The 14,073-nt window shown below is 45.7% G+C and overlaps 1 protein-coding gene across 1 annotated transcript in view; it reads left to right on the top strand.

The window, feature by feature from the left end:
• The first annotated feature begins 346 nt into the window (after positions 1 to 346).
• The window catches only part of grip2b (glutamate receptor interacting protein 2b), a 223,823-nt gene continuing 210,096 nt past the window's right edge, over positions 347 to 14,073 (top strand). The window contains 1 exon segment of the mRNA XM_031825732.1: positions 347 to 618. Coding sequence (XP_031681592.1) covers positions 579 to 618 — 40 coding nt within the window. The 5' untranslated portion in view covers positions 347 to 578.

Genomic DNA, 14,073 nt, shown 5'->3' with positions numbered 1-14,073 from the left:
TGTTGTTGTGAGAGAGAGAGAGAGAGCGAGAGAGAGACTTGTGCGTCACATGAAGAGAGAGAATACATCTCCTCTAGTCCATGGGAGGAGAAGATAAGGGATGATGAGGTGCAGCCATAGAAGCAGGACTACTTTCTGGTGAATGGTACGGCTGGAGAGGGTGAGAAAGAGAAAAGCCCCCTGAATTGAATTGAGAGAGAGAGACAGGGAGGGTGGGAGGGAGACGAGAGAGGGACAGGGAGGGAGAGAGACGAGAGAGAGAGAGAGAGAGAGAGAGAGAGTAAGAGAGACAGGTAGAGAGAGAGTGAGAGAGAGAGAGAGAGAGAGAGGAGGGAGAGAGAGACAAGAGAGATCGCGAGAGAGAGGGAGCACAAGACGGGAGGGAGTGGGTGTCTGGAACTTCACACTGACTTAGACTGTGTTGCACGATCTGTACTCTAAACTCTGCTCGATACAACTGGAGGCTCTGAAAACATACTGTAGCCACCTGGACTCTGCTAGATACACCTCAACCAGTGTCTGATTCTTTGATTTTTCTTTGGATGCTCTGAGAACCCTCCAGGCACTGTTCTGTAGTCATGCTGTGTGGTCTAAGGAGGGATGTGAAAAACAGCTTTGGTAAGCCCTGTCATTGTTGTGTTTGTTACAATTTGGTAAGCCCTAGGAAAGCCCTGTCATTGTGGTGTTTGTTAAATGTGGGTAAGCCCTCTCGTTGTGGTGTTTGTTCCATGTTGGCAAGCCCTGTCGTTGTGGTGTGTTACATGTTGGTAAGCCCTGTCGTTGTGGTGTGTTACATGTTGGTAAGCCCTGTCGTTGTGGTGTGTTACATGTTGGTAAGCCCTGTCGCTGTGGTGTTTCTTCCATGTTGGTAAGCCCTGTCGTTGTGGTGTGTTCCATGTTGGTAAACCCTGTAATTGTGGTGTGTCTTCCATGTTGGTAAGCCCTGTCGTTGTGGTGTGTTCCATGTTGGTAAGCCCTGTCGTTGTGGTGTGTTTCATGTTGGTAAGCCCTGTCGTTGTGGTGTTTCTTCCATGTTGGTAAGCCCTGTCGTTGTGGTGTGTTACATGTTGGTAAGCCCTGTCGTTGTGGTGTGTTCCATGTTGGTAAGCCCTGTCGTTGTGGTGTGTTCCATGTTGGTAAGCCCTGTCGTTGTGGTGTGTTACATGTTGGTAAACCCTGTCGTTGTGGTGTGTTCCATGTTGGTAAGCCCTGCCGTTGTGGTGTGTTACATGTTGGTAAACCCTGTCGTTGTGGTGTGTTCCATGTTGGTAAGCCCTGTCGTTGTGGTGTTTCTTCCATGTTGGTAAGCCCTGTCGTTGTGGTGTGTTACATGTTGGTAAGCCCTGTCGTTGTGGTGTGTTCCATGTTGGTAAGCCCTGTCGTTGTGGTGTTTCTTCCATGTTGGTAAGCCCTGTCGTTGTGGTGTGTTACATGTTGGTAAGCCCTGTCGTTGTGGTGTGTTCCATGTTGGTAAGCCCTGTCGTTGTGGTGTGTTCCATGTTGGTAAGCCCTGTCGTTGTGGTGTGTTACATGTTGGTAAACCCTGTCGTTGTGGTGTGTTCCATGTTGGTAAGCCCTGCCGTTGTGGTGTGTTACATGTTGGTAAACCCTGTCGTTGTGGTGTGTTCCATGTTGGTAAGCCCTGTCGTTGTGGTGTTTCTTCCATGTTGGTAAGCCCTGTCGTTGTGGTGTGTTACATGTTGGTAAACCCTGTCGTTGTGGTGTGTTACATGTTGGTAAACCCTGTCGTTGTGGTGTGTTCCATGTTGGTAAGCCCTGTCGTTGTGGTGTTTCTTCCATGTTGGTAAGCCCTGTTGTTGTGGTGTGTTACATGTTGGTAAACCCTGTCGTTGTGGTGTGTTCCGTGTTGGTAAGCCCTGTCGTTGTGGTGTTTCTTCCGTGTTGGTAAGCCCTGTCGTTGTGGTGTGTTCCATGTTGGTAAGCCGTGTCGTTGTGGTGTGTTACATGTTGGTAAACCCTGTCGTTGTGGTGTGTTCCATGTTGGTAAGCCCTGCCGTTGTGGTGTGTTACATGTTGGTAAACCCTGTCGTTGTGGTGTGTTCCATGTTGGTAAGCCCTGTCGTTGTGGTGTTTCTTCCGTGTTGGTAAGCCCTGTCGTTGTGGTGTGTTACATGTTGGTAAACCCTGTCGTTGTGGTGTGTTACATGTTGGTAAACCCTGTCGTTGTGGTGTGTTACATGTTGGTAAGCCCTGTCGTTGTGGTGTGTTCCATGTTGGTAAGCCCTGTCGTTGTGGTGTGTTCCATGTTGGTAAGCCCTGTCGTTGTGGTGTGTCTTCCATGTTGGTAAGCCCTGTCGTTGTGGTGTGTCTTCCATGTTGGTAAGCCCTGTCGTTGTGGTGTGTTACATGTTGGCAAGCCCTGTCGTTGTGGTGTGTTACATGTTGGTAAGCCCTGTCGTTGTGGTGTGTTACATGTTGGCAAGCCCTGTCGTTGTGGTGTTTCTTCCATGTTGGTAAGCCCTGTCGTTGTGGAATGTTACATGTTGGTAAGCCCTGTTGTTGTGGTGTTCCATGTTGGTAAGCCCTGTCGTTGTGGTGTTTCTTCCATGTTGGTAAGCCCTGTCGTTGTGGTGTGTTACATGTTGGTAAGCCCTGTCGTTGTGGTGTGTTTTCCATGTTGGTAAGCCCTGTCGTTGTGGTGTGTTACATGTTGGTAAGCCCTGTCGTTGTGGTGTGTTCCATGTTGGTAAGCCCTGTCGTTGTGGTGTTTGTTCCATGTTGGTAAGCCCTGTCGTTGTGGTGTTTCTTCCATGTTGGTAAGCCCTGTCGTTGTGGAATGTTACATGTTGGTAAGCCCTGTTGTTGTGGTGTTCCATGTTGGTAAGCCCTGTCGTTGTGGTGTTTCTTCCATGTTGGTAAGCCCTGTCGTTGTGGTGTGTTACATGTTGGTAAGCCCTGTCGTTGTGGTGTGATTTCCATGTTGGTAAGCCCTGTCGTTGTGGTGTGTTACATGTTGGTAAGCCCTGTCGTTGTGGTGTGTTCCATGTTGGTAAGCCCTGTCGTTGTGGTGTTTGTTCCATGTTGGTAAGCCCTGACGTTGTGGTGTGTTACATGTTGGTAAGCCCTGTCGTTGTGATGTGTTACATGTTGGTAAGCCCTGTTCTTGTGGTGTTCCATGTGAAATATAGTAGTAATTCCTCTTGTCTCTCTCTACTCTTTTCTTCGGTTTTAGACAATGGTGGAGGAATCTTGGATACATTCATGCTTCACTGTACAACATTTTTCACACTGTCAGGGTTGTTTATTGCATTGTACTTGTGGTTATTCTAAACAAAATGATGCCAAAGACATTCTTGGTAAGATTTACCCGCCAGACTTCAGTTGTGCTTTTCTTGATTTGTTAATTTTACGGTAGTGAAAATAAAATGCAAATAAATAATTAAGGCACTATTCTATTATCTATTTACACGTGTAGAAAGTTAAATGGAAAGCAAAAAAATAAAATACCTATTTTCTTAGACACTAAGCTAAGTTTATCTTCACTGATGTACATAACAGAAGGGAGGAATAAGCCTCTGCTCCTAACCCAACCATACTGTGAACACAGCTCCCGGACGAACCAAATTATGTCGAAGACAATTTTGGTAAGATTGTATACCACGGGTATGACAAAATATGTATTTTTTGCACGGCTGTCAGCCAATCAGCATTCAGGGCTTGAACCACCCAGTTAGTAAGATTGTATATCAACTGACATTGTAACGCAGTGACCCAGACCATGTGTGGCATGCTAGTTCAAGTGGAAGTAGCTGTGGGGAAAATGTTGAAATGTAATTTACTATTAATCATATCCTAATTTCAATATTATCTTGTCGGACTGACTCTCCATATATTAACCACAATCAATCCCTTTGGTCCTCGCAAAACTCATATCGTCTGTGTGAATCCTCCAGGGCTATGCATCCCAAATGGCACCCTGTTCACTGTTTAGTGCACTACTCTTGACCAGGATCCATAGGGGCTAGTCAGAAGTAGTCCGGGTGCTGTGTTCCCAGCGTGGTAGACCAGGTCTGTAGCACATTGTGGTTAGGTTAGGAGCAGAGACAGTAGTAATGCTACACTACCCTGGGTAATGTTCTCCCCTGGGTAATGTTCTACCCTGGGTAATGTTCTACCCTGGGTAATGTTCTCCCCTGGGTAATGTTCTACCCTGGGTAATGTTCTAACCTGGGTAATTTTCTCCCCTGGGTAATGTTCTCCACTGGGATTTGTTCTCCCCTGGGTAATGTTCTCCCCTGGGTAATGTTCTCCCCTGGGTAATGTTCTACCCTGGGTAATGTTCTACCCTTGGTAATCTTCTACCCTGGGTAATGTTCTACCCTGGGTAATGGTCTACCCTGGGTAATGGTCTCCCCCGGGTAATGGTCTACCCCGGGTTATGTTCTACCCTTGGTAATGTTCTACCCTGGGTAATGGTCTCCCCTGGGTAATGTTCTACCCTGGTAAAGCTCTACCCTTGGTAATGTTCTACCCTGGTATTGTCCTACCCTGGGTAATGTTCTACCCTGAGTAATGTTCTACCCTGGGTAATGTTCTACCCTGAGTAATGTTATACCCTGAGTAATGTTATACCCTGGGTAATGTTCTACCCTGGTAATGTTCTACCCTGGGTAATTTCTCCCCTGGGTTATGTTCTACCCTGGTAATGTTCTACCCTGGGTAATGTTCTACCCTGTGTAATGTTTTCCCCTGGGTAATGTTCTACCCTGGGTAATGTTCTCCCAGTGGGGGTGAGATGGGAAGACAGGGTGAGGAAGAGAGAGGGAGAGAAGGAGTGGAGGAGATGGGGAGAATAGAAGAGTAAGATACAGAAGCTGTCGTCACACTGGCAGACAGTCTGTCATCACACTGGCAGACAGAAGCTGTCATCACACTGGCAGACAGAATCTGTCATCACACTGGCAGACAGAAGCTGTCATCATACTGGCAGACAGAAGCTGTCATCATACTGGCAGACAGTCTGTCATCACACTGGCAGACAGAAGCTGTCATCACACTGGCAGACAGAAGCGGTCATCACACTGGCAGACAGTCTGTCATCACACTGGCAGACAGAAGCTGTCATCACACTGGCAGACAGTCTGTCATCACACTGGCAGACAGAAGCTGTCATCACACTGGCAGACAGTCTGTCATCACACTGGCAGACAGAAGCTGTCATCATACTGGCAGACAGTCTGTCATCACACTGGCAGACAGAGCTGTCATCACACTGGCAGACAGAATCTGTCATCACACTGGCAGACAGAAGCTGTCATCACACTGGCAGACAGAGCTGTCATCACACTGGCAGACAGAAGCTGTCATCATACTGGCAGACAGTCTGTCGTCACACTGGCAGACTGCCATCTCATTGGCTGTATAATGTGCTATTGCACTACTGTTGACAAGAGTAACAGTGCAGCCACATCGGGTGTTGTTTTAAAGAAAATTAGTGCACTACACAGGGAATAGGGTGTTGTTTTAGAGAAAATTAGTGCACTACACAGGGAATAGGGTGTTGTTTTAGAGAAATGTAGTGCACTACACAGGGAATAGGGTGTTGTTTTAGAGAAATGTAGTGCACTACACAGGGAATAGGGTGTTGTTTTAGAGAAATGTAGTGCACTACACAGGGAATAAGGTGTTGTTTTAGAGAAATGTAGTGCACTACACAGGGAATAGGGTGTTGTTTTAGAGAAAATTAGTGCACTACACAGGGAATAGGGTGTTGTTTTAGAGAAAATTAGTGCACTACACAGGGAATAGGGTGTTGTTTTAGAGAAATGTAGTGCACTACACAGGGAATAGGGTGTTGTTTTAGAGAAATGTAGTGCACTACACAGGGAATAGGGTGTTGTTTTAGAGAAATGTAGTGCTCTACACAGGGAATAGGTGTCATTTGAAACAGCTGGGTTAGCCTTGTTGCCTAGAAGGGAGGATTTTACAGGTGTCTTGATAGACTCTTTAGGCTGTGTTAGCTAACAGATGCTAACAGATGCTTGTGAAATGAATGGCAAACGACATACTGCAAAGCGACCCAAGTAATTCAATTTTACCGTTTGATGGACATGGACATTCGATTTTCATGCAGTAGTGAACTGACAGTACTTGAAAGCTGTTACTCAGGCATAAGCCCTGTTATTCAGGCATCAGCCCTGTTACTCAGGCATCAGCCCTGTTATTCTGTCATCAGCCCTGATATTCTGTCATCAGCCCTGTTATTTCAGGCATCAGGCATGTTAATCAGGCATCTGGCCTGTTATTCAGGAATCATGCATGTTATTCAGGCATCAGGCCTATTATTCTGTCATCAGCCCTGTTATTCAGGCATTAGCCTTGTTATTCAGGCATCAGGCATGTTAATCAGGCATCTGGCCTGTTATTCTGTCATCAGCCCTGTTATTCAGGCATCAGGCCTGTTAATCAGGCATCTGGCCTGTTATTCTGTCATCAGCCCTGTTATTCAGGCATCAGGCCTGTTATTCAGGCATCATGCCTGTTATTCAGGCATCAGGCCTGTTATTCAGGCATCAGGCATGTTAATCAGTAATCATGCATGTTATTCAGCTATCAGGCCTGTTATTCAGGCATCATGCCTGTTATTCAGGCATCAGGCCTGTTATTCAGGCATCAGGCCTGTTAATCAGGTATCGGTTGGCATTCATGTCATTTTCCTAGCAAGAAGTACAACCATTAATCTATCCCCAGTTCTTGTCCTGATAGCATTATACTGTTCTTACTCTGAGGTAATACCTCGTAACTACTTGCAAATAAATAACTGGTTCCTCCATCTGCTTAAACAATCTCCCCTCATGTCTTGTTGTGTTCTATTGTTGCCCACAAACCTGTGGAGAGAGACAGAAGAGAGACAGTGTTAGGGCCAGAGTGGTGGATAGAGAGAGACAGTGTTAGGGCCAGAGTGGTGGATATATAGAGAGACAGTGTTAGGGCCAGAGTGGTGGATAGAGAGAGACAGTGTTAGGCCAGAGTGGTGGACATATAGAGACAGTGTTAGGGCCAGAGTGGTGGATATATAGAGACAGTGTTAGGGCCAGAGTGGTGGATAGAGAGAGACAGTGTTAGGGCCAGAGTGGTGGATATATAGAGACAGTGATAGGGCCAGAGTGGTGGATATATAGAGACAGTGTTAGGGCCAGAGTGGTGGATATAGAGAGACAGTGTTAGGGCCAGAGTGGTGGATATAGAGAGACAGTGTTAGGGCCAGAGTGGTGGATAGAGAGAGAGAGAGACAGTGTTAGGGCCAGAGTGGTGGATATATAGAGAGACAGTGTTAGGGCCAGAGTGGTGGATAGAGAGAGACAGTGTTAGGGCCAGAGTTCTCCTCTCTCTGTCATCCTCCTATCTTCTCTATGTCTATGACCAATCACTGACTACTTAAGAACAAATTTCATGGCCCCACCTTTTGTCATTTCACATACGTGGAGATGGAGAGAGACAGACTTAGGGGCCCTCCCTTCTTATTGGGCCCTCCCTTCTTAGGAGCCCTCCCTTCTTAGGGGCCATCCCTTCTGAGCGGCCCTGCCTTCTTATTGGGTCCTCCCCTATTATTGGGCCCTCCCTTCTTATTGGGCCCTCCCTTCTTATTGGTCCCTCCCTTCTTATTGGTCCCTCCCTTCTTATTGGGGACGCCCTTCTTATTGGGCCCTCCCTTCTTAGGGGCCCTCCCTTCTTATTGGGCCCTCCCTTCTTAGGAGCCCTCCCTTCTTATTGGGCCCTCCCTTCTTATTGAGCCCTCCCTTCTTAGGGGCCTCCCTTCTTAGGGGCCCTCCCTTCTTAGGGGTCCTCCCTTCTTATTGGGCCCTCCCTTCTTAGGGGCCCTCCCTTCTTAGGGGCCCTCCCTTCTTATTGGGCCCTCCCTTCTAGGGGCCATCCCTTCTTAGGGGCCCTCCCTTCTTAGGGGCCCTTTGAAACGCTGGTAATGGCTCACATCAACACCATTATACCAGAAACCCGAGACCCACTCCAATTTGCATAACATACCGCCCCAACAGATCCACAGATGATGCAGTCTCTATTGCACTCCACACTGCCCTTTCACACATGGACAAAAGGAACACCTATGTGAGAATGCTATTCATTGACTACAGCTCAGCGTTCAACACCATAGTATCCTCAAAGCTCATCACCAAGCTAAGGATCCTGGGACTAAACACCTCCCTCTGCAACTTGCATCACTGCCTGGTACGGCAATTGCTCGGCCTCTGACCGCAAGGCACTTCAGAGGGTAGTGTGTACGGCCCAGTACATCACTGGGGCAAAGCTGCCTGCAATCCAGGACCTCTACACCAGGCGGTGTCAGAGGAAGGCCATAAAAATTGTCAAAGACCCCAGCCACCTCAGTCATAGACTGTTCTCTCTACTACCGAATGGCATGCGGTCCCGGAGTGCTAAGTCTAGGACAAAAAGACTTCTCAACAGTTTTTACCCCCAAGCCATAAGATCCTGAACAGGTAACCAAATGGTTACCCGGACTATCTCCATTGTGTCCCACCACTCGCCAACCCCTCTTTTTACGCTTCTGCCACTTTAACAACACCTACATGTACCTACTACCTCAATAAGCCTGACTAACAGGTGTCTGTATATGGCCTTGCTACTCTTTTTTCAAATGTCTTTTTACTGTTGTTTTATTTCCTTACTTACCTACACACACACACACACACACACCTTTTTTCCCCACACCATTGGTTAGAGCCTGTAAGTAAGTATTTCACTGTAAGGTCTACTACACCTGTTGTATTCGGCGCGACGTGACAAATAAACTTAGATTTTATTTGATCTGCGTAAAAAAGGATTAGACAATAGGTCATCATAACGCCTGCAGTGTTTCCTTTCATCATAATATACATTATCAAGCATTTTGAGGCAGGAAATTGCAGTGGCCGTGTGATAACTGATTGAAGTGTTTGTGTGTATATGTGTGTGCTTTCGTGTGTGTGTGTGTGTGTGTGTGTGTGTGTGTGGGGGGGGGGGGGTGTATATGTGTGTGCTTGCGTGTCTGTGTGTGTGTGTGTGTCTGTGTGTGTGTGTGTGTGTATATGTGTGTGCTTGCGTGTGTGTGTGTGTGTGAGTGTGTGTGTGTGTGTGGGTATGTGTGTGTGTGTGTGGGGGGGGTGTATATGTGTGTGCTTGCGTGTCTGTGTGTGTGTGTGTGTCTGTGTGTGTGTGTGTGTGTGTGTGTGTATATGTGTGTACTTGCGTGTGTGTGTGTGTGTGTGAGTGTGTGTGTGTGTGTGTGTGTGGGTATGTGTGTGTGTGTGTGTGGGGGTATGTGTGTGTGGGTATGTGTGTGTGTGTATATGTGTGTGCTTGCGTGTGTGTGTGTGTGTGTGTGTGTGTGTGAGTGTGTGTGTGTGTGTGTGTGGGTATGTGTGTGTGTGTGTGTGGGGGTATGTGTGTGTGGGTATGTGTGTGTGTGTGGGGGTATGTGTGTGTGTGTGTGTGGGGGTATGTGTGTGTGGGTATGTGTGTGTGTGTGTGGGTATGCGGTGCAAGCTTGTTGTTGTCAAGTGCATCTCTTATCATTCACATTAGAGATGAATACAACAGTTTTCCTGAAGAATGAAGACTGATTATTGTAGCAAAGAACATTCAGCATCTCTGAAAATAGAGACGTAATTCCGTACTGCTTTGTTGCCACCATGTTGTGCTGTGTGGTGTATTCTATCAGTGAAATGCAGTGTTCAGCAGTAAATGGAAGTAAGTGGTTTCCTGGCCAATCCATCAATTGAATTCTTGCTTGAAAATTGTTTGACGCATTTCAGTATTGTTGGACCCTATAGCCTTGTGTAGCACACCTGTGTAGGACTCAATAGATGCTTAGTTGAAAAATAAACCGCTTCAGATTGGCTTACAAACATTACTCAACCTATGGAACTGAATGGGGTTGTTATTCGTGTTTCATAAGTCTTTAACCACTGCTGATGTTAAAAAAAAAAGCCTTCATGAAATCTATTTGACTGATTCATCGAACCGTCTCGGTTCATTTTGAGACTATGGTAAAATGATCGCTTTTTGAGATGTACTTTTTAGGCTTGGTAGACAAAAACTTGAAAAGCATTATTCAACAGTATGCCATAGGCCATAGGTAGACAGTAGACACTGACACGTAAAGACCTTGAGCCAAACACATATAAGAGAATATCCTGAAAAGTAGACAGTAAAAAGTTGAGAAACACTGTCCTACAGTTAAAGTATGCCCACTCACAGTGAAGTATGTCCTGGAGCCAAACACATATAAGAGAATATCCTGAAAAGTAGACAGTAAAAAGTTGAGAAACACTGTCCTACAGTTAAAGTATGCCCACTCACAGTGAAGTATGTCCTGGAGCCAAACACATATAAGAGAATATCCTGAAAAGTAGACAGTAAAAAGTTGAGAAACACTGTCCTACAGTTAAAGTATGCCCACTCACAGTGAAGTATGTCCTGGAGCCAAACACATATAAGAGAATATCCTGAAAAGTAGACAGTAAAAAGTTGAGAAACTACAGTTAAAGTATGCCCACTCACTGGAGCCAGAGAACTTTAGCCCTTAACCCGCTCCACGGGTGACTAAATCTGATTCCGTGCTGCTTCCAGCTCTGCTATGTTAGTCTGGATAATGTGACAGCACAAAATACAAATTTCTGTTGTTCAATGGAGTGGACAGTTAAGTTACTTTATTCTATTGTACTACAGTCTTCCACTGACAGAATAACTACTCCACTGCTTATATCAGCTTGCATGTTATATTACCCCAGAGAGTATAAGGATACTTCAGTAGCTCCATGGGGAAAGTGGTAGTCTACTAGTTCAGTACCAGTTTATCACACATCGGGGAGCTAACGCAAGTTTTCAGCTCCAAGCAAAGATTAGTCATCATCTCTGAGTCTTTAGAATAGATCCATGGGAAAACATAGTACCCAGTTCATCTGAGTCATTAGAATAGTACATCCGGCGTCGGCAGAGATGGTCGCCTCGCTTCGCGTTCTTAGGAAACTGTGCAGTATTTAGTTTTTTAATGTATTATTTCTTACACTGTTACCCCAGGGAATCTGAAGTCTTATTACATACAGCTGGGAGGAACTATTGGATATAAGAGCAACGTCAACTCACCAACATTACGACCAGGAATACGACTTTCCCGAAGCGGATCTGCTGTTTGGTCCACCACGCAGGACAATGGATCGGATCCCAGCAGGCGACCCAAAACAAAGGCTCCCCAGAAGGGGCAGACGGAGCGGTCTTCTGGTCAGGCTCTGAAGACGGGCACATCTCCCACCACTCCCGAGTATACTACTAGCCAACGTCCAGTCTCTTGACAACAAGGTAGACAAAATCCAAACAAGGGTTGCCTACTAGAGAGACATCAGAGATTGTAACATTCTCTGTTTCACGGAAACATGGCTCACTCGGGATACGTTATCAGATATCAGAGTCGGTGCAGCCACCTAGTTTCTTCACGCATCGCGCCGACAGAAACAAACACCTCTCTGGTAAGAAGAGGGGCGGGGCTGTATGCCTTATGATTAACGACTCGTGGTGTGATCATAACAACATACAGGAACTCAAATCCTTTTGTTCACCTGACCTAGAATTCCTTACAATTAAATGCTGACCGCATTATCTACCAAGAGAATTCTTGTAGATTATAATCACAGTCGTGTACATCACCACAAGCAGACACCTCGACGGCCCTGAAAGAACTTCATTGGACTCTATGTAAACTGGAAACCACCTATCCTGAGGCTGCATTTATTGTAGCTGGGGATTTTAACAAGGATAACCTGAAAACAAGGCTCCATAAATTTCTCCATAAAGTTCCTCGGCGCATCACCGCATCACCGGGGGCAAACTACCTGCCCTCCAGGACACCTACAACATCCGATGTCACAGGAAGGACAAAAAGATAATCAAGGACAACAAACACCCGAGCCACTGTGTAAGGTCCTGGGTGTCGTGAGGATGAAATCAGGCGCAGGAAAGCAGAGTTCAATAAAGTGCTACTTTAATGCACACACGGTGAACTACGGTCCCCCCACTTACGGGTGCTCAAACCAAATGCCCCAGACACAGGGAAACGAAAACAGTCTAGCACTAAATACACAAACATGTACATCTAATGCAAACACCAGGGTTACAATAATCAATCCCGCACAAAGAACCAGGCGGAACCGGCTGACTAATAACGCCTCACTAATTATCACCAACTCAAAACAGGTGTACTCAATAAACACATAAGGAGGGGGAGAAAATAATCATTGGCAGCTAGTAGGCCGGCGACGACGACCGCCGAGCGCCACCCGAACGGGAAGGGGAGCCACCTTCGGTCAGAGTCGTGACACACTGCCTGTTCACCCCGCTATCATCCAGAAGGCGAGGTCAGTACAGGTGCATCAAAGCTGGGACCGAGAGACTGAAAAACTGCTTTTATCTCAAGGCCATCAGACTGTTAAACAGCCACCACTAACACAGAGAGGCTGCTGCCAACATACTGACTCAATTCTCTAGCCACTTTAATAATTAAACATTGGATGTAATAAATGTATCACTAGTCACTTTAAACAATGCCACTTTATATAATGTTTACATACCCTACATTACTCATCTCATATGTATATACTGTACTCTATAACATCTACTGCATCCTGCCTATGCCGTTCGGCCAACGCTCATCTATATATTTATATGTACAGTGAGGGAAAAAGTATTTGATCCCCTGCTGATTTTGTATGTTGCCCACTGACAAAGAAATTATCCGTCTATAATTTTAATGGTAGGTTTATTTGAACAGTGAGAGACAAAAATAATAATCCAGAAAAACCCATGTCAAAAATACACTGAATACACTGCCATCAGACACACATAACTGCACCACATATCACACTTTCACAAAATGCATGAAGACATGGCTAAATGCCAATCAGATTTGTGAACATGGTCCCTAGCTGTGGGTTGCCGCTCTCCATGTTGTCTGTTGTCTGTAGCTTGTGAGGTGTGGAAACACTTTGTTGCTTTTATGAATTTTGTCTTGCTGCTTTTTGTTTTATGCTGCTCTGTCTGTATGCTACGTCTTGCTTGTCCTATGTTGCTCTGTCTGTATGCTATGTCTTGCTTGTCCTATGTTGCTATGTCTTGCTTGTTCTATGTTGCTCTGTCTGTATGCTACGTCTTGCTTGTCCTATGTTGCTCTGTCTGTATGCTACGTCTTGCTTGTCCTATATTGCTCTGTCTGTATGCTATGTCTTGCTTGTCCTATGTTGCTATGTCTGTATGCTACGTCTTGCTTGTCCTATATTGCTCTGTCTGTATGCTATGTCTTGCTTGTCCTATGTTGCTATGTCTTGCTTGTCCTATGTTGCTCTGTCTGTATGCTATGTCTTGCTTGTCCTATGTTGCTCTGTCTGTATGCTATGTCTTGCTTGTCCTATGTTGCTATGTCTTGCTTGTCCTATGTTGCTCTGTCTGTATGCTATGTCTTGCTTGTCCTATGTTGCTCTGTCTGTATGCTATGTCTTGCTTGTCCTATGTTGCTCTGTCTGTATGCTATGTCTTGCTTGTCCTATGTTGCTATGTCTGTATGCTATGTCTTGCTTGCCCTATGTTGCTACGTCTTGCTTGTCCTATGTTGCTCTGTCTGTATGCTATGTCTTGCTTGTCCTATGTTGCTATGTCTTGCTTGTTCTATGTTGCTACGTCTTGCTTGTCCTATGTTGCTCTGTCTGTATGCTATGTCTTGCTTGTCCTATGTTGCTATGTCTTGCTTGTCCTATGTTGCTACGTCTTGCTTGTCCTATGTTGCTCTGTCTGTATGCTATGTCTTGCTTGTCCTATGTTGCTCTGTCTGTATGCTATGTCTTGCTTGTTCTATGTTGCTCTGTCTGTATGCTATGTCTTGCTTGTCCTATGTTGCTATGTCTTGCTTGCCCTATGTTGCTATTGTTTATATTGTAATTGTTTTTAATAACCTGCCCAGGGACTGCGGTTGAAAATTAGCCGGTTGGCTAAAACCGGCACTTTTACTGAAATGTTGATTAATGTGCACTGTCCCTGTAAAAATAACAATAA

This window comes from Oncorhynchus kisutch, linkage group LG5, assembly GCF_002021735.2.
Source record: "Oncorhynchus kisutch isolate 150728-3 linkage group LG5, Okis_V2, whole genome shotgun sequence".
Lineage (NCBI taxonomy): Eukaryota > Metazoa > Chordata > Actinopteri > Salmoniformes > Salmonidae > Oncorhynchus > Oncorhynchus kisutch.
Note: the sequence above shows the minus strand (reverse complement) of the source record. Positions and strands in the feature narration are given on the sequence as shown.